This window comes from Alternaria postmessia (genome assembly GCF_024291825.1).
Source record: "Alternaria postmessia strain BMP 2775 chromosome Unknown scaffold_1, whole genome shotgun sequence".
Taxonomy (NCBI): domain Eukaryota; kingdom Fungi; phylum Ascomycota; class Dothideomycetes; order Pleosporales; family Pleosporaceae; genus Alternaria; species Alternaria postmessia.
Window position 1 is genome coordinate 368,713 of NW_026260074.1, and position 23,991 is coordinate 392,703.

General features: G+C 50.7%; 6 protein-coding genes across 6 annotated transcripts; 3 read left to right on the forward strand and 3 right to left on the reverse strand.

Moving 5' to 3' along the window:
• Positions 1–591: 591 nt before the first annotated feature.
• J4E82_000135 (uncharacterized protein) lies at positions 592–5,519 on the forward strand (the record flags this gene model as incomplete). The annotated part of the gene is made up of 6 exons (XM_051726458.1): positions 592–703; positions 750–2,187; positions 2,238–2,922; positions 2,970–3,061; positions 3,115–4,807; positions 4,857–5,519. The coding sequence occupies 6 exons, from the start codon at positions 592–594 to the stop codon at positions 5,517–5,519; spliced, it is 4,683 nt and encodes a 1,560-aa protein (XP_051593640.1).
• Positions 5,520–6,253: 734 nt separating this feature from the next.
• Positions 6,254–7,255, reverse strand: J4E82_000136 (uncharacterized protein; the record flags this gene model as incomplete). Its single annotated transcript, XM_051726459.1, has 1 exon — positions 6,254–7,255. The coding sequence occupies one exon, from the start codon at positions 7,253–7,255 to the stop codon at positions 6,254–6,256; it is 1,002 nt and encodes a 333-aa protein (XP_051593641.1).
• A 295-nt stretch (positions 7,256–7,550) lies between these two features.
• On the forward strand, positions 7,551–9,135 carry J4E82_000137 (uncharacterized protein; the record flags this gene model as incomplete). The annotated part of the gene is made up of 4 exons (XM_051726460.1): positions 7,551–7,700; positions 7,750–7,830; positions 7,884–8,319; positions 8,369–9,135. 4 exons carry the CDS (start codon positions 7,551–7,553, stop codon positions 9,133–9,135), a joined length of 1,434 nt encoding a protein of 477 aa, XP_051593642.1.
• Positions 9,136–9,639: 504 nt separating this feature from the next.
• J4E82_000138 (uncharacterized protein) lies at positions 9,640–10,949 on the forward strand (the record flags this gene model as incomplete). The annotated part of the gene is made up of 2 exons (XM_051726461.1): positions 9,640–9,970; positions 10,042–10,949. 2 exons carry the CDS (start codon positions 9,640–9,642, stop codon positions 10,947–10,949), a joined length of 1,239 nt encoding a protein of 412 aa, XP_051593643.1.
• Positions 10,950–13,112: 2,163 nt separating this feature from the next.
• On the reverse strand, positions 13,113–14,660 carry J4E82_000139 (uncharacterized protein; the record flags this gene model as incomplete). The annotated part of the gene is made up of 2 exons (XM_051726462.1): positions 13,113–13,164; positions 14,059–14,660. 2 exons carry the CDS (start codon positions 14,658–14,660, stop codon positions 13,113–13,115), a joined length of 654 nt encoding a protein of 217 aa, XP_051593644.1.
• Positions 14,661–17,263: 2,603 nt separating this feature from the next.
• J4E82_000140 (uncharacterized protein) lies at positions 17,264–18,964 on the reverse strand (the record flags this gene model as incomplete). The annotated part of the gene is made up of 1 exon (XM_051726463.1): positions 17,264–18,964. The coding sequence occupies one exon, from the start codon at positions 18,962–18,964 to the stop codon at positions 17,264–17,266; it is 1,701 nt and encodes a 566-aa protein (XP_051593645.1).
• Positions 18,965–23,991: the final 5,027 nt, after the last annotated feature.

Below are 23,991 nucleotides of genomic sequence, written 5' to 3' on the forward strand. Positions count from 1 at the left end.
AAAAGATATAGAAAGTGAAGTCCAGTGAGTGCGACAGCTGAAAGATGGGAGTCAAATGTTGTGTCCCAAGAAACAAGAAGCATGCGAAATAAGGCTTAGAAAGACCCGAACAGCGTTGATAACGTATTGCTCTCTTTCTAATATCGAACACTGCCTAACATTTATCGCATGGGACCTACGACGGTGCACAATAGAGGCGCATATGTCAGACCCCTCACGGAAAGACGAATGCGAAGAATGCGAAAACTCACGGGGCGCTCAAATGCCGCATCACGAGCCCACAAGGCATAGCGCAGGGCTGAACGAGCGTGTTCATCCACTGGTGGCAGGGTGAAGCGAGAAAAATCGCTGCTGACCGGTGATGGATTGAGAGGCTCGCACAACGGCCATAGAAGAGACGACCACACGTGATGTGGCGGAGACCTCAACGCCTGAGCGGGTCTTCGCCGAATTTGGGTTAGTCGCGCCTAGCGGTGAAGCCACCCAAAGCGCAACGTTCGTCTCGCGACGGCATCAATACCCGCGCACTCGAACAAACGTCATCAATCACATAATCCGCCGTCATACCGTATTCCTCATCGTGCACGTTTCATGAGTGTGGCTGGAAATGGTGCGCCAGCCCTGGGTGCCACAGAGGATGGTTCTAGGCAAACTCAAGTTGAACCTACGGTGATGGACGGGCTATCAAGCTCCAAAGTGACGGGTATGCACCCCTGTAAATTTACCACCCCTATGCTTATGCTTCGCAGTCGAGTACCATGACCCTTCTGGAGTCTTTTCGTTGATACAAGAGGACTTGGCTGCGCGCCTACCCCTTCGTAACTTGCACTGGAAAGCTCCTACACGGCCACTGAGATCCATCGACTCTCTGCATGTTGACCTTGTGCCCAGTAAAGAATCAGCACAAGCTGCAAGTGCGGCCTCGTCAGCTTCAGCACCTGGTCAAGGTACGCCTAATAGGAATATGGATGAGATTTTCAGAGCACCTAACAAAGAGAAAGAGCGGCGACATCAAATCCCAGGACTGCGTCAAACTCCTTATCTAAAGGTCTATCTTCTGAGATGTGACGATTCAGAGACTTATAAGGCGACTGCACGGAAGCAAGTCCGCGAGTGGGTGAAAGAACACACACCACCTTCTCAAAGCAGTACAGCGAACACTCAGGAGAACCATGATGCATACGAATGGTTGATTCTACATGTGGTCGTACCTGAGACGCCAGCAGCAAGTCAGCCTCGTGGGTCTTCAAATACCATGACTGGCGAGAAGGAGAAGACTGGGGCAGCTTCTAGATGGACGCGCGGGACGACGACCCTACTCGAAAAGCTTCGCGCAGACTTCAATGTCTCCTCAAAATCGGCACCTGATCGCGTAGCTCAGATACGGGTGCCAAAAGAAAGAGTTCCACAGCACATGCTTCCAGCTGCAGCGCCTGTCACCTCACCACCTATCACTGAGAGCCCTCAGGAACAAGAGCGTGCCTGGGCTGATGTCATAGCTAAGTTCAAGATGTTGATACTCCTCTCGTTTGACCTCCGGGTAAGTCAGTACGAAGAGGACATCCGGAAGAATGACGCTCAGCGCTCGTTTCCTGGCTGGAATTTCAACACGTTCTTCATCTTAAAGGAAGGCTTGGCAAGAGGCTTCGAAAGCGTAGGCCTAGTCGAAGATGCTCTGCTCGGATATGACGAGCTTTCCATCGGTCTAGACAGCGTTATACGTGATCAGTCAAGTGAGAATGCACAAGGAAGTGTTTTACTCAGCCACTCAGATGATCTGTATCAGATAGCGGCCGAGATCGCGCAACAGGATGGGAAGGACGAATCAGCATCGGCCATACACGACGATAGGCCAATCAACGCGCTAAAGAAAGACTACCGCGGTCTCATCCTCGCGAACAACATCTCAATCTTCGACTTCAGGCTGTACATCTTCGCTCGCCAGATGTTCTTGCTGTTAAGACTCGGAAATTCCGTCTCAGCACGTTCTGACCTCGCAGCTAAACTACAACCTCGACCAAATGCCAGCATAATTCAGCGATCGACTGACGACAGCGCTATTGGTATGAAGTCGGGGGGTCAAGTCAATGATTCGGAAGATCTTTTTTCTCTGGCTGAACTCTGCTCTCGCGCACTGAACTTTATCACTTTTGCCGGACGGCTCTTGCGAGATGACCTGATCAATGGGTAAGTTTAGTTCACGTCCGCCGATTCGAAGTACTTACTCATGAGTTTAGCGCGAAAGCTCACGATACCACATTGCCCGACAATCTAATTGAGAACGTTGTTCGTTCGTGGACATTCGCTGCGCTGGACCAAGTGCTGCGCGAAACCTCTACAGGCTCACTTCCATTTACTAGGTTCTCTAGAGATTCATCAACCGGTTCTTCAGGCAAGAGTCTTTCGTTCGGCGGCCGCAACAAAGAACAAAAGATGAAGGTCTCAGAGCCCAAGTCAATGATCCATCCATCTCGGTCAACATCTCTCAACCATGGACGACCTGCGTCAGACATGCCATATGCACAACCTGCGGCAAATGCACAGGTTGTGTTCGAGAACGGCCAATATCACGATCGACCACCGCCGAACCAACAAAGTGCGATTCCTTCTGCGAAGAACGGCTTGCAAGAACTGGCCGGTACTAGAGCACAACTGCTTGCTATCCAGCGACGCCTGCTCGAGCACGCAGGCAAGAGCATGGGTTGGAACATAGGCTGGAATGCTATCTTGGCGTCTCTGAATGCGAAAGAAGAGCTAGCTGACGTTAATTTGGAAGACGAGGAGGAAGAGGAGAGTGAGCTGAAGCAGGACGAATCAAACACCGAACCGAACACCGAAACCTCGAAGTCACGCCTTGGCATATCTGCTGGAGCACTAGTCACCGCAATGCTATCGATCAGGCAATTCCGACAGTTTTACGAGGTCGGTAAAGATATCGCAATATTAGACATACTTACTAATCTTTACAGACCTTGAGCGATCTAATTGTCAAGCACTACATGGCTGCAGGTCAGACTAAGTCAGCAGAAAGTGTACTTGGAGACCTAGCTGCACTTAGATTGTATGTTTTCTGGCCCTTGAGGTTTAGCGTGTTGGATGCTTACTTTATCATAGCGAGCTTGGTGATTTTGCGGCAGCTGCTATGTACTTCGGGCGTATGGCGTCGTACTTCGCAGAAAGCAGATGGAACACGGTCGAGACAACCATGCTCAAGATGCACGCACGCTGCTTAAAGAAGCTCAATCGCAAGGACGAATATGTTCGAACAGTACTTGATCTTCTAGCCAAGTCGGCAGCGAGCCGGATGGCGTTCAAGAATTCGGTCAAGCGAGCCAGCACGACCGATGCAGATGATATGCCTCGCGACTGGCTCAACGATGATAAAGTGGATACTACTGATGTGTTTCACGAGCTCATCAGCTATTCGCAGCAGCTACCGTACGATGTTACCGTCCAGATGCCGAAGTATTTTGGCGATATCTCCGTAGAACCCTACGTTCGCCACTACGATGACAAAGATGGCTTCCAGTTACGCCTCCAGTTTAGACACCACCTTGAGGATGAGATTGAGATCGGGGCAGCCAAGATTCGCCTCGTCAGTGCAGTTTCAAATCAAGCCAAGGATATATGGCTTGAAGAGACTGGAGCTATACAGTTGAAGAGAGGGTTGAATCGCATGTGGATCGGCTGCAACGTGAACACGACTGGACCGTACATGGTTGACAGGGTCGTCCTGGAAGCAAAGCGCATCGTCTTTGTACACGAGCCTTTTCAGAAAGCTGAGGCAACCACACCCCTTGGCATCATTACTTCGGTCTCTGCGCATTCTCTCAAAGCGGCGAAGAAAGCCCGGATTCTATGCTTCCCGCGTAGTGAAGCGTTCCAAGCCAGGATATATCTCTCGCATTTCATCCATATCGACAAGCCGCGACACATAGAGGTCGAGTGCTCGACTGGCTGGAATGAGGTGACACGTGCAGAGGTTCGACTCAAGTCTGCCTCAGCAGGTTTACGACTACGGACGGCAAATTCAAGTGTGGCCGCCGGAGAGATCACGATTGATGAGAGCAAGCCGACACCAGGAGTTATCGCTGTTGGTGGCATGCCGGCAAATTCCACAGCGACATTGAAAGTGCCCTACGATATGGAGACGATATTGCAAGACCTTACAGTCAAGATAGACGTTGACTATTTCACTGATGAAGGCCAATTCCAGTACACCTCAACCTTCGTTATTCCCGTCGAGTTGCCTCTGGACGTCAATGTCCATGACCACTTCAAAAGCAAGTCATTGTTCTCGAAGTTTAACATCAAAACCGCCAACCATGTGCCATTGGAGCTCCTGGATGTTACATTAGATGGGTCTGAAGAGTTCGATGTCCACGCGCCTAGGCGTCCGAAGGAGTCCGTACATGTGTTTCCGAAGCAGCCTGTCGCGGTTACGTACAAGGTTACTAAGAAGGCAACGGACGCTGCGAAAAAGCGACAAAGCCGAATCTCTACCACGGGTAGCCTATCCTTGACTGTTGAGTACCGATGCTTGAATGAAGATGTTCTCGACCGAGTGCGAAAGATGTTCACTGATGCTGTCGAAGAAAGCCCAGTGCACCGGCTGGCTCGTTTGCTTACCGATACATTCGCCAGTCGGTTGGAGCAAGACATCCTTCCACACCAGTACGAAAAGATTGCGTTGCTGCAAAGGCTTGACCTAGGTGCATTCGAGGACGTTGGCTGGGTAGACTGTCTGGAAAGTCTGCCGCTCATCATTCGTGATGATACGCAGATCTGGTTGCAGAAGTGGCATGAAGTAAGCAGTGGTTCCTATTATACGATAGTATATGCTAACATCCCTACAGAAGCATAGGACTATTCTGCTCACCAAGGATGATGTGTCAGACACGACGCAACATGCGATCGCTCCGCCATCGCCAAACCCACCCCGTCGGATGGTTATCACAGTTTCGATTCCTCAGACCCACATCCTACACACCGCATCACTGTCTTTCAACTCACCCTCTTCGTCTCTAGACTCCGTTATTGCAACAGTTGGTCAGCCTCTCATGACCACCTTACGTATCTCGCATACGCGCCGCTGGGCCTCACCATCCAGTCTACTCTCCGCTGCAAACCTTACTGAAGTCAGCGAGCCCATAGATTTCGTTTACACCATCGATGCAAACCCTGAAGTATGGCTCGTTGCCGGCCAACGACGCGCGCACTTCACAGCAAAAGAAGATGAAGAGCATGAATGGCCGATCATGCTCATTCCGCTCAAGCCTGGGAATACGCTATTGCCAAATGTGGACATACGGGCGAAGATCAAGCCTATAGAAGAGGAAAAGGGAAAGTCGGGGGTCGTGGAGGCGGATATATTGAATTGCGAGACCGATTATCTGAGTTATGGAGAAAACGTTGTGGTCGTTTCAGATGTCAGAAGTAGTACAGTAGGAATTGGGGATATGGGTGTGGGTAGTCCGAGAAGTGTTGTTTGGCTGGAGAGCAGTGGACAGTCAGTGTGATAGTCAGATGATGCGCTGAACATAGCGTCTCTGAGAACAAGAAGAATACTGACGGATATCTGCGATCTTTTGATCTGTCTTATAACGACTCAACTAGCGAAGACGATGCGCCCGTGCTGGTTTGTATGTTCCTTTGCTGGCAAGTTCCAGCGCCCAATCACGCAAATTATCGACATGATGCATGCAGTATTACCACCAATCAGCCCCTCTGCATGCAAAAGGACAGCAGGAATGTGATTATGCTTGGTATGTGAAAGCTCAAGACCTGAGCAAGCAAAAACAAACAGACAAAAACATACAACAGCGGGGATTCGCCAGTGGTCACCCACCTGACTACTAATCCGCCGTTTACAAGCTTGAGTACCGCTGAGCGAACGGGAAGCGCTATAGTCTTGAAACTATGGTCGTATGTGAAGGAGTTGCTTATCTAACTCTCTTGTATTGTGGATTAAACATGATGGCATCCTGCTTCGAGTGCAAGACGCAGACCCTGCCAGCCGTGCCACGACAAGACACGTATATCATCAGACAAAGGCACAAGAGTACCGGCGATGTTGTGAGCTCCATGTGTAATGAAATCGATTCTTCGAGCTGTTGTATCGTCTTGTTGAGGCACCCGTGGATGCACTTTTACCATAACTCCAGCGCTGAATATGCAATGCAAGTATTCCTCTCCCTTGTATTCCTCTGCCCAGTCATATGTGTGTCTGGTCCTCCTCTTCGCTTCTCCACTTTTAGTCCTTTGGTAGCATATCCTGCTCGCTACCATCCCTAGGCACGTAGTTGATGCCTGCACTCTCCACCAGGCCAATCACGTCGTCTGGGAGAATGCCTTCAACCTGGGTCGCGTAGACACCTGGCTTGTAGCCCTCAAGGCGCTGGTATCTAGCCACCCAACTCCTTGAGGTGTCGGCAACCGTAATGAGGCCTTCAAAGACTTGCGATGTGCAATCGTTGATCTGCTCGGGGTTGCCGGCGAGTTCGAGAATCTCTTCGCAATTCGGGCAGCCTTGGGTGAGGAACTGGTTCTGAGTCCGGACGATGGAGCAGACCATGCAGGCGCGCATGTTGCGCTGCTGGCCAGGCGCGATGTACGCGCCGCCCTGAATCATGTCTTGTGCCATGTCAAAGTAGTTGGGGTTGTCGATGTAGGACGGAAGGCTGGGATGCGAGTTTTGACCTGTTTGGTGGCGGTTCTCGGGGGTGAGACCGAGATGGTGAATGGGACTGGAGACACTGGCGTCTGTAGAAGCGTTGACGCGACCTCGACCAGCAGCGCGCGAAGGCGTAGCAGATTTCTGAAGTCGAGAACGGGGCTGCTGTACGGGCTCTTGATGCCGATGCGGAGTTTGGTGGGCAGATATGGACGTGGGCGACTCGGACGCTTCGACAGAAGGAAGGACGGCGTTGTTGAAGCTGGCAGGAAACAGTGCGTTCGCAAGTGTCCTACTTTGTTCTACGGTTCCGGAAGCTTGGCGAGGCTGTCGGCGCTCTGGCTCTGGACCTGACTCGGCCACTTTAGAGGGGTTTAGTGGCTCGCGTAAGGCTGCGGGATCGACATTCTCCAGCTCATGCGCAAAGTACTGATGCTCATCTGCTCTGCTGTTCTTTCGAGAAACAGTTCTATCGCTCGGAGAACTGGCAGCGGGAGTGACCTCCTCGCCGTCAGAATCGATGGTCATGTACCTATCTTCTCTGTTAGGCGTCTTGACCGTTGCGACACCTTTGCGCGCCATGATGTCTAGTTGCGAGCCGAGGTCGCTAGTTGGTTGAAGCGCTGGCGGAGGCGTTAGTGGCAAGGCGAGGCGAGAGGGCGGGACCGAATTGCTTGATAACTTTTGGCGGGCAGTGCGGGCAACAGTTCACTCTCTTTTCGCCGTACGTCACTTGTTTGTTAGGTCATCGTATTTTGCGCAGGGACGCAGCTTCCCTCTCCCGTCAATCAACAGGTGCAGCAACCCGTCGCGCCTTCTGCAACCACACCCGCGTGCCTCGCATACCCCAGTTTGTCCCGCACCGCATCGATACATCATGGGTGCCCCGACCGACGAAGCGACCAAGCTCAAGGATCAGGGCAACAATGCCTTCAGGAACCAGGAGTGGGACAAGGCTTTGGAGTTCTATACCAAGGCGATAGAAGCATACAACGCAGAGCCCTCTTTCTACACCAACCGCGCACAAGTACCGAGTCTCACCTGCTGCATACACGCCTCTGCTAACCTGCTCCCAGACATACATCAAGCTCGAACAATATGGCTACGCCATACAAGATGCCGACACGGCAATTGAACTGGACCCAAACAATGTCAAGGTACCATTGTCGCAAACCCACTTAGTCGACATGACGGCTTACCACAGCACCAGGCATACTACCGCCGCGCCTCAGCCAACACCGCCATCCTCAAGCACCGCGAAGCACTCCGCGACTGGAAGCTCGTCGTCAAGAAAGCCCCTAACGATGCGAACGCGAAACTGCGCATGGCCGAGTGCGACAAGGTCGTCAAGCGAGACGCCTTCCTCAAGGCCATCGAAGTTGAAGACGCGCCATCGGCAGCGGAGGGACTAGATCTCGAACACATGGCTGTCGACCCCTCATACGATGGCGCGAAGCTGGGAGACAAGATGACGTTGGAGTTCGTCGAAGACATGATTGAGAGGTTCAAGAACGGAAAGAAGCTGGCCAAGAAGTATGTCTACCAGATCATCATCGCCGTAATGGACATTGTCAAGAAAGAACCCACTATGGTCGAGCATGATGTTGCGGATGGTCAGGAGATTACAGTCTGTGGAGACACCCACGGTAGGTTGAGGAAAAGATTCATGGACTCGTTGTATACTGACAAGGCTAGGCCAATTCTTCGACCTCATGGAGATCTTCCGCCTCGCTGGCAAACCCTCCGAAAAGCACGCATTCCTCTTCAACGGCGACTTTGTTGACCGAGGTTCATGGTCTACCGAAATCGCCCTTCTACTATACGCTTACAAATGGCTATACCCCAATACCTTCTTCCTGAATCGCGGCAATCACGAGACGGACGATATGAACAGGATGTACGGTTTCGAGGGTGAATGTAGGGCCAAGTACACCGAGCGCGTGTTCAAATTGTTCTCCGAGTCCTTCTCCGCGCTTCCTTTGGCAACCCTCATTGGCAAGAAGTACTTTGTGCTTCACGGTGGTCTGTTCTCAGATGACAAGATCACACTAGACGACGTAAGAAAGCTTGACCGATTCAAGCAGCGTCAACCGGGACAGTCTGGACTTATGATGGAGATGCTGTGGACCGATCCCCAAACGAATCCAGGCCGTGGACCCAGCAAGCGCGGTGTTGGTCTGCAGTTCGGCCCCGACATCACGAAGCGCTTCTGTGAGAACAACGGCCTTGAAGCCATCATCCGGTCACACGAAGTACGCATGGAAGGTTACGAGGTCGAACACGATGGACGCTGCATCACAGTCTTCTCAGCGCCCAACTACTGCGACAGCACTCACAACAAGGGTGCTTTCATCAAGATTGGCCCCGAGTATAAGCTCAAGTTCACTCAGTTCGATGCCGTTGCGCATCCGAACATTAAGCCAATGGCATATGCATCAAGTGGCATGGCCGGCATGATCTAATAAGTTTAAGGTGAGTTGGTTCAGTCATTGTTCGCAGCGATGCATACTTCGGTGTTCTTCGGCGCATCAGCATACTCGGAATCGGTTGGGGCTGTGTTTGATCTTTCAGGATTGATTGGGACGGAGCGCTGGTATATGAATGTACTATAGAGTCAGGAGAAGGCACGATTCCGAAGTCGATGTACACGAGCAGCATCGAAATCATGATGAGAACAGAAATCTACGAGTAAAATACCATGTCCTACGCGTTTGGCACGCTATCACGGGTCGCGCGTGGTAGTTGCGTTGCCCCTCACACGCGGCCCCACGTGTTGCATCCTAATGCGGTTAACTCTGTTGACAAACATGGATCCTACTCCTTCCATCGCATCACGTCCTACCAACCTGCTAACAAAGCGCCCTTTACGCCTGATCTCGCCGTAGATCCACGACGCCGACACTCGGTCGCATCTTTAACAACCTTTGTATCAGCAATGTGAAAGCCTATCTGTCTGCGCAACCATCATGTCGCCATATCAACAAATCTTCTCCACCAATGCCGTCCTAAGCGTCTGGCGCAATATCCGCCATACCAAAGACAACAACGATCTCCTCCTCGCATTCCAGTACCACCAAGAAGATGCTCGCGGCCAGAAGGGCAAGAAATATAACAAGGGCAGTACCGTGGATAGCACGCAAGAGATCGCAGATGGAAAGGCAGTAGACAATGTCGGAAAGAGCATTGGCTTCGTCGTACCATGGCGGGCTATGCAGGCGCAAAGACGTGAACTGAAGGAAAAGGAAAAAGAGCTCGCGGAGGCGCTCGTTGCCCTTGCCGGAGAGGTCGCATTTACTGGTATATGCCCAACGATTTGTGATTTATGGAGTTTGTCCAGAAAGGCGCATATACTGACTCTCAACGATTAGACCTCTCTTCGACCCTTCAATGTTCTCTCACACAAAACCCGCTTATCCAAATCCGTCACCTTGCTGCTGGCCTCTCACGTCAAATGTCAAAGATCGAAATACAGATGGCTGACAATGCCCCTTTTGCACATGGAAAGAACCTATACACTGGAGGCGAGATAGCGCAAAGATTCCTTCCACCGATACAGACGCTCTTCGAACAACGACCCGTACCACAACGCATGATCTTCGAGCTGCTGATGGAATTAAAAGACTTGATCTACATGGGCATGGCCGGCTGCGAGAAGGAAGTGCTGGAGTGGGAAGTGGACGGAGCCGCGATCGGAGCGCTCGAGGAACTGGACGATGCGATGGTTAGAGCAGTCACACCGTTAACGCCGGCTATCGAGCCTGAGCAACGAAAAGAGCTGGAAACCGGACCCAGGCGCATACTCAGGCGCAAAGCCTCGAGTCTCATATCAAACTCTCTTACAGTCCAACAGCCAGTGTCGTTCCTCCTTGCAGCACCAGATGAACTTCTTTACAGCCTCGAATCGCTCGAAACGACAGCGCTCGCTCTTACCCATCTACCTCTTCCAATACCCGATCTCTGTGCGCACGCTGTCATAACTCTCCGTCGTCTCACGCCACGGCAGACCCTCACAGACTTCTCGCAACAAAAGAAACGAAGAGCCGGTCGTTGCGCTGAATACGCACGTTGTATGAAGTGGGCTGGTACGCAGTGGCGGCAAAATGGAGGCTGCAGAAGAGGCTGCAAGAATGAGGACGAAGACCCTGAAAACCTCCCTAGCTGGCATAGGAGTAGTCGCTGGTTCGACGAGAAGGGCAGTGGGACATTCATGGTTGGCGGAGGAAGAGCGACACCAAAAGACGATGGTTTTGGAGTCGTCAAGATGACGCCTTCGTAGGACAACACGGTGGGATCTTGATATTATTTTTATATGACGTTTTGGATGTACACGTACGATGGGACGGTTTTGTACGATAATCGGCGTAGTGATACCCTCTTCAATTTTTTAGTACATAGTAGGGTAGGGAAACCTTTTTTATGAAAGCAGTAGTTTCAACGAGGTCTTCTGACAGAACACAGGTTGTCGTTTGGTACATGAGCAAGGACTACGCTGGGCAGATACTTTTACGAGCTTTCAATCATCTCATAAGGAGCTCTAAACTTGCCAAATATGATTCACATCTTTCTTCTCTTTAACCGCTGATTTTCCTCTGGCTGATTTTCCTCTGGCTGGTGCAATGCCTTAAGAATATTCGTCACCCGCAGAAGTGTCGCATGCAAAGCTTCAGGGTGCTCGAAGCACAGGAACATTGAAACTCTGATCGCTAGTGCGAAGAAGTACCTTCCGAGCACCCTGTGATGACTCTCACTACTGGCTGCACCGGCCGTAAGAGCTATCCACAAAAGTACGCCTGCCATGTTGTCCCAGCAATTAGACATGTCCGACTTCTCAAGCGCATCTATGAGCTCCTGGAGGAATTTTGACTGAGAAGTAGGCTCTCCCAAAGTGGTCAAAGATAGCCAAGTCGACGAATAGCTTTTGGACGCGGAGATGGATGGGAGGGAAGAGAGTTTAGAGGCTTTTACAACAGATACTGCGGATGGCCTAACCGAAAACGCGAACAGGTCTCCATCCGTGGTCGTCATCTTGTCGTGAGGAAGAAACGGGTCACTGGGAAGCCGCGCAATCGAAGAGACGTCGGCTACGTACACTTTAGCAAGTGCCTCACTTAGTGGAATGCGTCTAGCGAGAGATGTGGCTTGGATGATTGATACCAAACGGACCGCTTCATATCTCCAGTCTTCGCACTTCATCTCTTCGGAAAGCTGTCGTTGAGACACTGGAATATACATGGTGGTGAGTTTCTTGTGAAGAAGATTGAAAGACTCAGAGGCTCGAGCCGCTGATTCCTTCTAGATATCAATTTTAGCGAAGATATAAGGCGAAAGTTGCTAGCAATATCAATGCTCACCTCGTTCATCAGACCATCAATCATACGGCGCATGTCTACTACCAATTGTAGTGTCTGTTCGTTACAATTGCCAGACCTCTGTAAAGTGATGTAATTGTCATGGGGACACCAGACTGGGGATTCTGGTATCGCTAATGTTGATGGGTACATCTTACTCGAGTGGGACATGCAGTACTCAAAGTACTCAGTAATTGGCTGTTTCTCATGAAGAATGGCCGTCTCCAACGAAAGCCATGAGACCATTGATGCCAATATCGAATCGAGTTTTTGCAGGCCCCCACGTTGTCGGATCATAGTTTGCAACCCATCCTGATGGAATTTTAATCCTGCGTCCACACCACCTATGACGTTTCCAGTGATAAGTTGCAGTACTGCCACAATGTTGTGATCAGCAACGCCATTTTCCCTGCTATTAAGGTGCTCAGAGACAAAATGAATCACATCTTGTCGCAATGCTGCAGTCTCAAGGCTCTCTGCTTTGCACTGACGCAGAGCATCGTGGTGTGAAGATGCGATGTAAAGAGTCCCGAGAAAAGTGTGAGGGTAATGAAGGCATGCTGGCATCCAAATGTTCATCATTCTCTCTGTCGCGAAATATTGGTGGACTATGACATATTAGCAGACTTCGTTTATCATAAAATTTATACCTACAGTGGTGTTTGAGTCCTTCTAAAGAGATGCGTTGGGACTGAGATGGAAACATGACCCCAAAAGGATCCACGCTCCTTCCTAGGGAGAATAGTTCTGGCACTGGATATAAGTCGAATGGATAACATCCTCTCATTTCTTCCATTATCGGGACAACGATGGGTCTCCGAGAAAGGGTGGATTGGTGTGCTACTTGTGAACCGGGAACGTTGCTGTCAGGCTGGAGTCGCTTATTGGATACCAAATCCTTCTTTTCACTATCGTTCTTCCGTTTGCTTTTGGGTAACTCGATAGATCGAGCTCTCGTGGCGCCTTGATCATCGCTCATGGTCATTTGGTGGACCTTCTCCAAGTAGGAACCCATGGCCGCTTGGCGAACAGTCACCATCTTAGATGTTGTTTTGAAGTCTTCTGGTTTGTTGCCGACGATCCATCTCAGTTTACCCATATCGTCGTATACTGGAGGCTTGCTCGGACTCAGCGGTTGTAGATCTGGATTACAGTGTTAGCCCCTTCCTACGTTTCCACGTCACTCTTGAAATACTTGTAAAGTCCAGCTCTCATCTGAGTCGAGTATACATACCTTGCCAGTCGGCAAGAGCAGATGTCGAAGCTCTCGAAGACTCCGCGTATACAGTTGTGGGTGGTGTAGAGTACAGCGAGGTGGTGCTATTAGGAGAATAGAGAATCGGTGTCGGAAACTTTTTCGTTGAACTAACACTGCAATCGGATTCGGGCTGAACAAACTCGATATCAGACTGATCCCTGCTGTGTCCAAACGGTCTCTCAAAACCCGAAAGACTTCTTGTTACTGCCTGTCTTTCCAAAGAAGACCTCTCATGCTGAACGGAGTCCGCACACGCTATGTTATCTATTATCAGTCAGTACAGCACACTGTAGATGTATGATAGATGCGTTGATGAGAGATACGAACCCTGCAACTCCTTTCTGTGACAAGAATCGAGAGAAGCTTCTATGCTCCTACCCCAACGAGTTCCCGATTTCTGAAAGACGTAGGTTGCTGGTGCGATATATACAACTTCTTTTAGAGCGGAGCTCACAACAACATGTCCATAAGGCTGACTGGTCACCGTGTCTAAGATTTCAACTCCACAATCACCCCACTCAAGAGCAGAGGCTAACGTAGCTTGGTAAACTTGTTGGAAACTGGTACTGTTTGGAAGTCGCATGTATGTTGCTGTATGAGACAACTGTCCATGGATAAGGCCTCGAGATGTATGCGCAACAACCTCTATGTTTTCCGTGCTGGAAATCAACTTCCCTTGAATACTTTCGCTCTGTACATCTGTTTTAAGTTGAGAGATGGCAGAATAGACTCCAATGTGACAGACGTCGATCACGGCCCAATCGAGGTCCACAGAATACGTTGTCAGATGACCTAAAAGCACCAAATCTGCCACGTCTGGAAAATCTTGATCGCTTTGGACCGATGGTACAGGTGACGTCGTCGAGGTAGACTTGCAAGTTGGCGATTCCGATTGGTCGTCAGAGCCTTCCTCTAATGAGCTGACACTCGCGCGCGATGTCGCATCCATACATCTGTCATCATCTTCGTCTTCAGTTCCACTTCCATAGTCAAATTCGCTGTCGCTGGCAGTAGACACGGCTGGTGGTGAAGATACGTCGCCGAAGAACACGTGTGAAACGGACAGATAGACACATCTTTCTCCCTCGAAGACAGCGTTAGCTGTAGCTTTCCGTAGGATATTACCGACCTGCTTGACGAATATTGGCATCGCGATGGCTTTGATAGGAGCTGACGGGTCGAAGTAGACATCAGATATCATGCCAGATCCTGCCGATTGCCGAATGTCTTCGGTCCCCGCTGCAGGCTGTATCAGCCTCCCTACCCCCGGTAGTTTGGCGAGGTGTCCAGTTCGGAATCCGGCGAGCTTTCCCAAAAGACCACCTTCGTCGATAGTCTTCTTGGCCCTTTTACGCGGCTCCTTCTCCTCGCAAAAGAACATGATTGTAGGAATTGCTGAATCCACTGATCGCCCTATCATATACAGATGAAATAGCACGATACTCGAGTAACGCTCCGTTAATACTGCGTTGAGTTGTTCCACAATTTCAGATTCGACAAGGCTGAACTGCTGCCTGGCCGGTCCCGCAGCATGCCACCAGTATCTATCATGGAAGATCCCAATTTCGGTTCCAATGCAGGCACAAACGTTTGGATAAGGTTGTTGTGCGGACTTCCAGAATCTGGCTCGGCTGAGATACCGTTCGCCCATGTTAACCTCGCATCCCGATCAGGACGAAAGAACGGCGTTGGGCATGCAGCTCAATACAAATGGAGAGGAGACAAAAATAAGAGTAGTTCGGACATACACCGTAGGCGTAGAATCAATCGAAAGATGCAGAATGAGGGCCTATGTTAGTTCAAGCAACGGGGCTCAGCCGTGCGGAGGCGTCGAGGGGCGCAGCCATTGGAGGTCGCGTGAGCCACACCGGTCAAAGCTGCAACCCCACGAAGAAGGCGTCGCAGAGCCTAAAGAACTGCTAACCTATAAATGAGCCTCTTGTGTACACACACGCAGGTCTGTGATTGAGACCGAGACAACCTGTTTATCCAAAATGTCAACACTCATCGGCCCACTTGACGAAGTTCTCCAGGACACCGTTACACCACAGGCTAGGGCGGAAATCATACAGCATCTATGGCGAGACAGAAGAGGGCTACCGTTGAAAAGATTCCATTTCGCATGGGACGCCTATTTTGCATACTATACTCGGGAATGCAACGCAGCCCTCACTGATGAAGGCGCCCATCTCTGCGCTAGATCGCATCGAAGTCTTTTGCGGCTTGCGCACTTGCTAGAAGACGCGGCTGACGAAGAAGAAATCAGAGAAAGGCTCCGTCAAACACTCACGACGCAAAGATCAACGTCAGACGAGAAGAAGATGTTGGACGGTTCTTTGAAGCTAGCGACTCGCATATTCACGATGATCAGCACTGGACCGCTTTCCTCCGAGATATCCGCGAAACATTCCTTACCCTGGAGCCAAGGCTGTTCGTTTGCAGATGCCGTACATGAATATTTCAATCAACCCCTAGATATTGAACTGGACTCGAAGGACGATGTCGTCGGTTCGGATCTTACGTGTTATAATATCGAGCGAATGTCAGGCATCGAGGTGATACTGACCGATAATTTGCTCGATCATTTGCGTCTTGTCGAACGAGACAAAAAGCTGTGTGTGTTCCATCATGCATCGTTCTTGAGAAAGATGATAGCCACGGAAAGGTGTGAACACATTGTTAGACCAGCAGAGAGCAGTGCTTACTATAGAGTCTCATAGTCCGATTTTTCCAGACGGCCTGATCGAAGAAACGTTGGACACGCTCGCCCTGCTATTTCCAGAGTCAGATCGCAAAACGAGACGATGGTTGTCAGAGAAGCGGCGAGCAAACTCAACGCAGACGGCGGTAGACAGCACGTTAGCACAATGTGGCCATTTTCGGCCTGGACATCCATCCAGACGTCTTGGGCGATTCCAGTTCTGGCGAGATCGATTGGTTCTGCTAGGGGAGGCTGTCGAGGAAGCCACGCCAACCTCCAAGGCATTGCTAAAAGCGCTGAAAGATAGTAAGAGAGGCGACCACTGGCTCAATTCATGGATAGCAATAGTGGCGATAGGCCTTACCCTCTTCTTCGGGTTGGTCCAAAGTGTTGAGGGTGCCGTGCAGGTATACAAAGCGTACCACCCAGAAGCAGACTCGGCATAGCGCCAAGATTCCTGGACTAAAAAGGAAGGCTGAATACATGTACCTAGGTATTCTGGGTGGCGCAACTCGGCAAGCTGGAGAAAACTAGAAGCGGCAAGATCTGCTGGAGAAATTCTAGTGAGCCCGCGCAGTGGGACTTGTACATTAGCGCTTCAACACAGGGTCCAAAATTCTGGGTCCCGTCCCAGTTTGGAGGGAGCAGCTACAGTACGCGAACTCCACTCCATCTCGCTGCAGTTGCCCCACAGAGGCGAATTTGTGTAATATTTGCGAAGACAGTGGGTACGAGCATGGAATTTGGTCTTGAAATTTGATCCTGTACGAGAGGTAAGAGCGCTGCAGGCCTCAGTAGATAACGCATGCTACACCAACAAAGCTCATGTTGAGGAAGCGTAGCGTGAAGATAAGGCTGCAGATGTAGCGACGCATCTGGGCACGGTGGCACCGACAATGATACGATGATCATAGTGACGTCATCGATCTCCGCGGTTATGCCTACGTTGTGAGGGTTTAGCAAGGCGCCCACATATCGACCGGAAGATGTTGCTCGCTCAATTGCTGCAGTATGTTAGACGCATGGGAAAAAATAATTAATTCGCGGATGGTCAATTATTGCAGTGCATCTGGAAATATCATGAACGATCAAATGCTATGATTAAAATGCTATATAAAAAACGCTTGCTATAACACTTTCTTTTTGAGGTCAACGCCAATGCTGCAAATGTCCCAACATCTATCATCTATATGCTTCGCATAAACCAATCCAAAAGACACAAAGTCTAGTATGGCGACGCAACGCTTGTCGCCCTGGGGTATCTCTTTTCTCCTAACGCACACTTAAGCGTACTTCTCAATCATGGCCAAAGCACCTTCGCGCTCCAAGCCCTCCAGTGCAGCCTTGAGCTCAGAAACGAAACGCTCGTCTTCACGGAGATCGTTACCGAATAGAGTCTTGATCTCAAGCTGAGCCAAGGGGCCCTCTGCGGCCTTGGCCTGGAGCTCCTCGACCATGGGGTCGTCAACCTTGAAGGCCTTGCCAGCGTCGTCGATACCGCTGTTGTAGCGGAACCAAGCAGCAGCCACAAGGGTGAGGCGGCGAAGAGGGCCCTTGGCGACAATCTGCTCAGCGATGCTAGGCATGATGAACTGAGGAATCTTGCCACTGCCGCCGAGGCAGATACGGGGAAGCTCGTCCTTGAGGGTAGGGTTGGAGAATCGGCCCAAGAGGGTGTTGCAGTAGTCGTCGACGCTGACACCAGGAATCTGGGGGAGAAGGGGCTTGACTTCTTGGTGCATCATGTTGATGACGAATTGGCGGTAGACAGGGTGTCCGATAACTTCGTGGATGTAGGTGAATCCTGCGAGCTGGCCGGCGTATCCCATGGCGGAGTGGCTGCCGTTAAGGAGACGTAGCTTGATCATCTCGTACTCCTCAACCTTGTGCACATCGGGGACGATCTGGACACCGGCCTTCTCGAAGGGAGGGCGGCCGTCAACAAACTTGTCCTCGAGAACCCACTGGTGGAAGGGCTCAGTGACAACGGGCCATGCGTCCTCAACACCAAAGTTCTCGGCGAGGCTGACCTTGTCCTCGTCGTTGGTACGGGGGGTGATGCGGTCAACCATGGAGTTGGGGAAAGCACCGTTGTTGGCAATCCAGTCGGCAATCTCGGGGTTCTGGTGACGAGCAAATGAGACCAACATGTTCCGGCTAATGTCACCGTTCTTCTGCATGTTGTCGCAAGACAGAACAGTGAATGGTCGTAGACCGGCGGCATGGCGCCTTTCCATAGCGGCGTAGAGGTAGCCGAAGACGGTTCGTGGCGGCTGCTCACCAGCCAAATCGGCGGCGACATCAGGGTGGTCAGTCTGGAGCTGGTGGGTGTTCTCGTTCATGTAGTAACCGCTCTCGGTGACAGTCATAGAAACAATGTGAGTGTCGGGGTGAGCCATCTTGGCGATGACGGCCTCGCTGCTGTCAGGAGCAAAAAGGTAGTCGGTGATACTACCGCAAACACGTGCGGTGGTACCCTCAGCAGCACGCTCAATGATGGTGTAGAGGTTGTCTTGGGGCTTCAGAGCATCGCGCATGGGAGCAGCAAATGGCTGAAGGTCAACACCGCAGATAGACCAGTCCTGGACGTTGAATTGCTCGAGAAGAGTGTCAACGTAGGCTGCGAGATGGGCCCTGTGGAAACCACCAACACCAACGTGGACGATGCCTTGCTTGACACCCTCACGCTGGTAGGTGGGGACGGTGACATTCTGGAGTTGCGAGAGATTCTTGCTGTTGAGCTTTAGGGGAGCTGCTGATGTCTGGCGCTGCGATGTGGAAGCGGTTCCAGCGGTGAACTTCTCCTCCTTACGTTGGGAGAATGCTCTGGGAGGGGCGTTGTAGACGTTGTTGCTCTCCTGTGTCCGTCGGACGGCCTCGGAGCTCTGGAACCTGACGGCAGCAGGGCGGGAGGGTCTGGTGGATTGGAAAACGGCGCGAGCGCGGGCAGCGCGCAGCAAGTTCCTGGGTACTTGGGGAGGCATGGTGAAGAATGTAAGATTGGAATGGGAATACAGGAATACGTGGATGAGAGAAGGCAGAGGACGTGGTGTTCAAGTATTTATAAAGCAGCAGCTCAATCCTTTTTGTGGGCACATGCGTAGAACCTTGAGCATGGTGCCAAAAAAAGTCGGATTAGGGCCCCTATTTTTTCGGAGGGTCTAGACATGGTGGATTATGAGTCGGGATTCGCAAGCTGATAGCCTGTGCTTTGGGAAACGTGGGTTGGCAAAAGGAGGCTGCGGCTTGCATTGTGTTGTGTACGTCGCGGGCTGGTGGTGCGTGCCAAAATGCCCAGATTGAGCCGCAACATCTGGGCGACTTCACGACACCTCGAATAGATTCAAACTTTTGGCCCTGACGCGTCTCTACACAAGACCCAGTTTTTAGACCGGACAGGGGTTTCAGACTTTGCGCTCCCGCTTCCGCTCGCAGCTTGGAGGAGCCACAATTGCGCCGTAGTGTCTGTTGTAAGGCGATTTTGTGCGATGTGCACAACTATTGCGTGCTAGGTGAAGGATGTTCAAGGGACTACTGAAAACGCTGTGGCTTGCGTCCACCAGAACCTCACCGCCGCCGGCTTTGCGTGGGGGTGCGGACCGCCAGGAACACCGAAGCTTGCAAGCATCTCGGCTGCATCGCCGACGCGAGGCTTGCATCGACCAGACCGCGTTTTCATCCATCTTGGCAATACATGCGACAACCCCCAACGTACATCGTGGCGACTACAAGCCGCGTGGCCTCAGCTGTCAAGTTTGTTATCTATGCACCTGGGGAAGCTGCGGGTGATGAGGTCGAAGCTCGGGGCTGGGGGTTATTCCGACGCACACGCGAATTAGTGATATCAAGTGGATCTCCATCGTATCCGTGATTAGACGTGCTATGAAGTCAGCAGCGCGCATCCGCCTCGCCTCCTCGTTTCCAGATTCTTCGATTCTGGATCCACCCATGACTCGTTCACCGACTTGTCCTTCTGCGAGGATCCTGTCCAACGGCCACCAAAACGATCTGCAACCTGCAGCTGAGCCTCATGCATGCTGTTGCAGCACGGCACATCATCCCCGCCATAGCTCTGCGTCGCAGCTATCAGATCGTCCTTAGCCTTAGCCCTAAACATACCGACCGCCCAACGGAACTTTCTTAGCTTTTCCGCGCTACCTGTACCGCGTCAGTAGCGTCTCAACTGCCAGCGGTAGTACTGCATTCGCACAATCCGAAAGCCCCATGGATGGCGACTTGTAGACGTGGGGATGCGATAACCTTGCAAACCGGTCCTAATCTCCACCGGAAATCGCACAATCACGAACAAGCCCGAAGATAAGCCTCATGGAGATCCACGTCCACGGTCCGGGCTGTCATGGCTAATGGGGGTTCCACATGCCGCATATCCTGGAGAGAGGCAAGAAGTAGCGATTTCTGAACCTGCTTCCCGGGCAGCCACCATGAGAACCAGCTGGTCCATGCCATGGGGGCAGTCCGGAGAATACCTCTGCCATCGCGGGAGATGAGTTCGATACGTGCTTAGTGTCCCGCTAAGCCCCATGTCAGCAAAGTACTCATTTACTTTTGGCCAGGTCATGGCCTCGTGACTGCTTCTAGGCGGGTGGTATCAGCGCCGAAGGGCCTGTTCACGAATCATATGACTGAGGCATTGAAACGTGGGCAGTAGTCCGTGGAGTGAGCCGTAACTCTTCATGACGTTACGTCGATGCACCCACGATGTGTTTTGTGTTTTTGCTTTGTTGAGTATTCAAGGTTTCTTGGAAGAAAGCTAGTCTATCCCACGAGTACGTGTAAGTTATCGAACGATCTTGGCAGCGCTATTGATGATTGCGCTAGCCTCGTTTAGAACAATGAGTCGGGTTTGATGAGATGGAAATGGGCAAGAAGGGGGTTAATAATCATTACTCCTAATAGTCATTTTCAGCAAGCACCATTTCATGATGTCGACGAGGTCAGCTGGTCGGACGACTGAGCTATTGTATTCATTGACAGATTTGCAGAGCCCAACAAGCCCTAGTATCTAGATAACGTTGTATACTCAAAACAACTACTAGGATGCAGTTCCAGCGCAGCATGCTCCGCATCTCCTCATATCACGGAGTTCCGTGTGCCGTAACCGGCTTCCGCCTCGGACTCGCTGCAAAGCCGTCCGGGCACCTAGGATTGTGTCCCATGGCAACATCGTTGAAAACCTCCGGGGATCTGTATGCGCGTATACAGATCGAACCCAAAAAACCGATAGACCCGTTGCCCGCCTCTGATAGTTGAAACATCTGGGTATGCACCACATGAAAACTTGTTGATATCTTTGCCATATGCAGGTGCACACTTCAAGAGGTAAGCCAAGACGGCATCCTTCTGGTAGGCTAGACGGAGAAAGGTATTAAGTCAGCGCTAGATTAGTATGATTGTAAGTCCAGGAGTTTATCGACTGTTCTTTCGCTGCTAGCAATAGTATCATTGAGGTGTGCTGTAGCACCAACAGAGGTAATCTGCCTAGTGTTAGTATTGGTGAAATGGGTGCTTGAGATATTGCGAAGGGATGTATATAAAGACAACTGTGGGGAGATCTCGTGCGAAGTGCGTTCTTCCACTTTCGACATAACCAACTTCAGCGCTCAGATGGATGTTACCGTGATCATCATACGTATCCGCAACACTCGTAACGCCCGATGTAACAACGACGCTAACGTTTTGTAGACTTAGGTTTCCCCATTCGTGGCATTGCTGCTTGTCGTAGAACTGAGGCAATGTGCTTTCGATCTGACTGTACAAGAGAGAGACAACACTACTCGGCGGTGTCACATCCTAAAGCAGATAGGGAAGACTCACCAAGGCGTCCACGAAGACATAGAATCTCCCAGCAGTATCAATATCTATCAAGCCACTAATTGGATGCACCTAACTCTGCTGTGGCTAGATGAACAAATACATGATCTGAATATTGAAGGCAGTCTCCATTACCACATTGGCTCCGGTCACAGAACGACTGATCCACAACCCTACCTTCGATACGATCGTGTGGGATATGTGGTTTCTGAGAAGAAAGCTCAAAGGCCTGGAAGGTAGGTTTAGTCTGTAAACTGAACGATACCGAGCTCGTTTGCGGTATGGTTGCATTTGACAACAATTAGAATGTCATGAGGTGCGCGCAAACACCGGATGGCCACGATATATAAACCTATCGAGAGACCTTTAGGCTCACGAAGTACAATCTCGTTGGTGTTAGTCAAAGTTATAGTCCCTAGGTTTGACTGAGCTACCGTAAATAAGCCATGAAGTCCGATCGCAGGTAAGACGAATTCGATATGCTCACGCATTTGCTAGAGAATCTTGTATTCGTTACATACAGTGCAGTTTATGCTGGGCTCCTGGTGCTGGCAATTGTAGTCGTCGTTATCGAGCAGTCCTTCGAGCTCGCCGGCTGTGGCTGAAAACTCGACGGAATTGCGCTTTTTATTCCGTTGGTCTCAGTTCTTCCAAAGGATTGAATAGTAATACATCGAAAAAGTGCTTGATGTAGTAGCTTCCAACCCAGTTGCATGAAGATCGTCAAGAGTCGTCTCAGTAGTCTTTGGACGTGACGCAAACTCATTCGCGACGTGTCTAGCTGTTTAATGCTTGCCTGTTCGGTTTTGAGTGATGTGTACAGCTGATGAGTCGACATGCATCTTGCCATACCTGAGAGACTTGAGATCTAATAGTGTCCAAGGAAACGGTGGGTTATGCTCCAGGTTCTACTGCTTCAATCTAACATGGACATACAGTAATGTAACTCTTGAATGCCACAACTGCTTCGTCTGTGTGACCGGCAGCGCGTACATCTTGTATTGAATTTTTTTGAAGCACTCTACAAGACATCAGCTAGATAATTCGAACTAAATGAGACCTAGGCTGGAACACGCATCTTACTAAGATAGCTTGGAAGAATCCTATCATGTGAGAAACTTTAGGGCTTCTTGAAACATCTTGACGCGAAAAATGACAACATGTGAAATCTACGCCTTTGCATGTAGCGTTATCTCAATTCTATGTGGACTCTCCTGCAGACGACAGTAAAAGCTCTTAACACTATCCCCATGCATATGGCTACAATGTTCTGCTTCAATCAGCCGGTGTAATCCTGCGCCCAGTAACAACTTCTTTTCTGATACGGAAATATTGTTATCAACCTGTCAGCCACTTGCATGTAGTAGACTCAACAGTGGGTGTTGAAGAGGTGAGAACGACAGCAAGAGGCAGATGTCGCCTGCACCAGCAGTTCCCGTCACTGACATTTTCTAGCGACTAATAGGTCCTTGAGAAACAACTGCACTGTAAATAAGTCTTGCTTAAAATGCTGTTGCATTTATGAACAAGGTGGGCATCGTTGGCGAGCTTGACGCTCGCTGTGCTTGGGGCGACGGCAAAGTAGTCGACTGGTTTCTTGACGTTCGAAAGAGGCAAATCCATGCGAGGCAATATCTGGATTTGTCTGATATAGCTTATTGAACGTCTGGGACTGGGTAAGTTGCCTGATGGCGCACCGAAGCTTAGATCATCTGTTTTGCTCGATCTATTCAGTGTACAAGAACCAGCGCGCCACCACGTACATATTTGAAATAATTGCCGGGAAGATTTGGCTCGCCTTGTTGATGTTCGTTTTGGAGGCTGGGCATGGTCAGCGTGTGTACATCATACAAACATACAGTGATAGAAGAAGAAGAGGCACTCGTGCCTGCCTCACAACATGTTCACTAGGAGATCTGACTGACGCTCATTGGGGAATACACCCCACTAGAGCTTATTTGGAAAGACGCGAAGAGTTCCAAATATGTCGCTCAGCCTCGTCACGCCGCTTTCGGTGGAAGGGCAACAGGATCCATCTAGTCTACCTGGCCGAGGCAACGCGTCGGCAGAAGTGATGATATGTTCATTACAATAACACTATATACGGGCAGAGTATGGCTCTTTGGACGCCAAATAATGTACGCCAACTTAATATACCCGTGTCGACGTGGACCGTAGT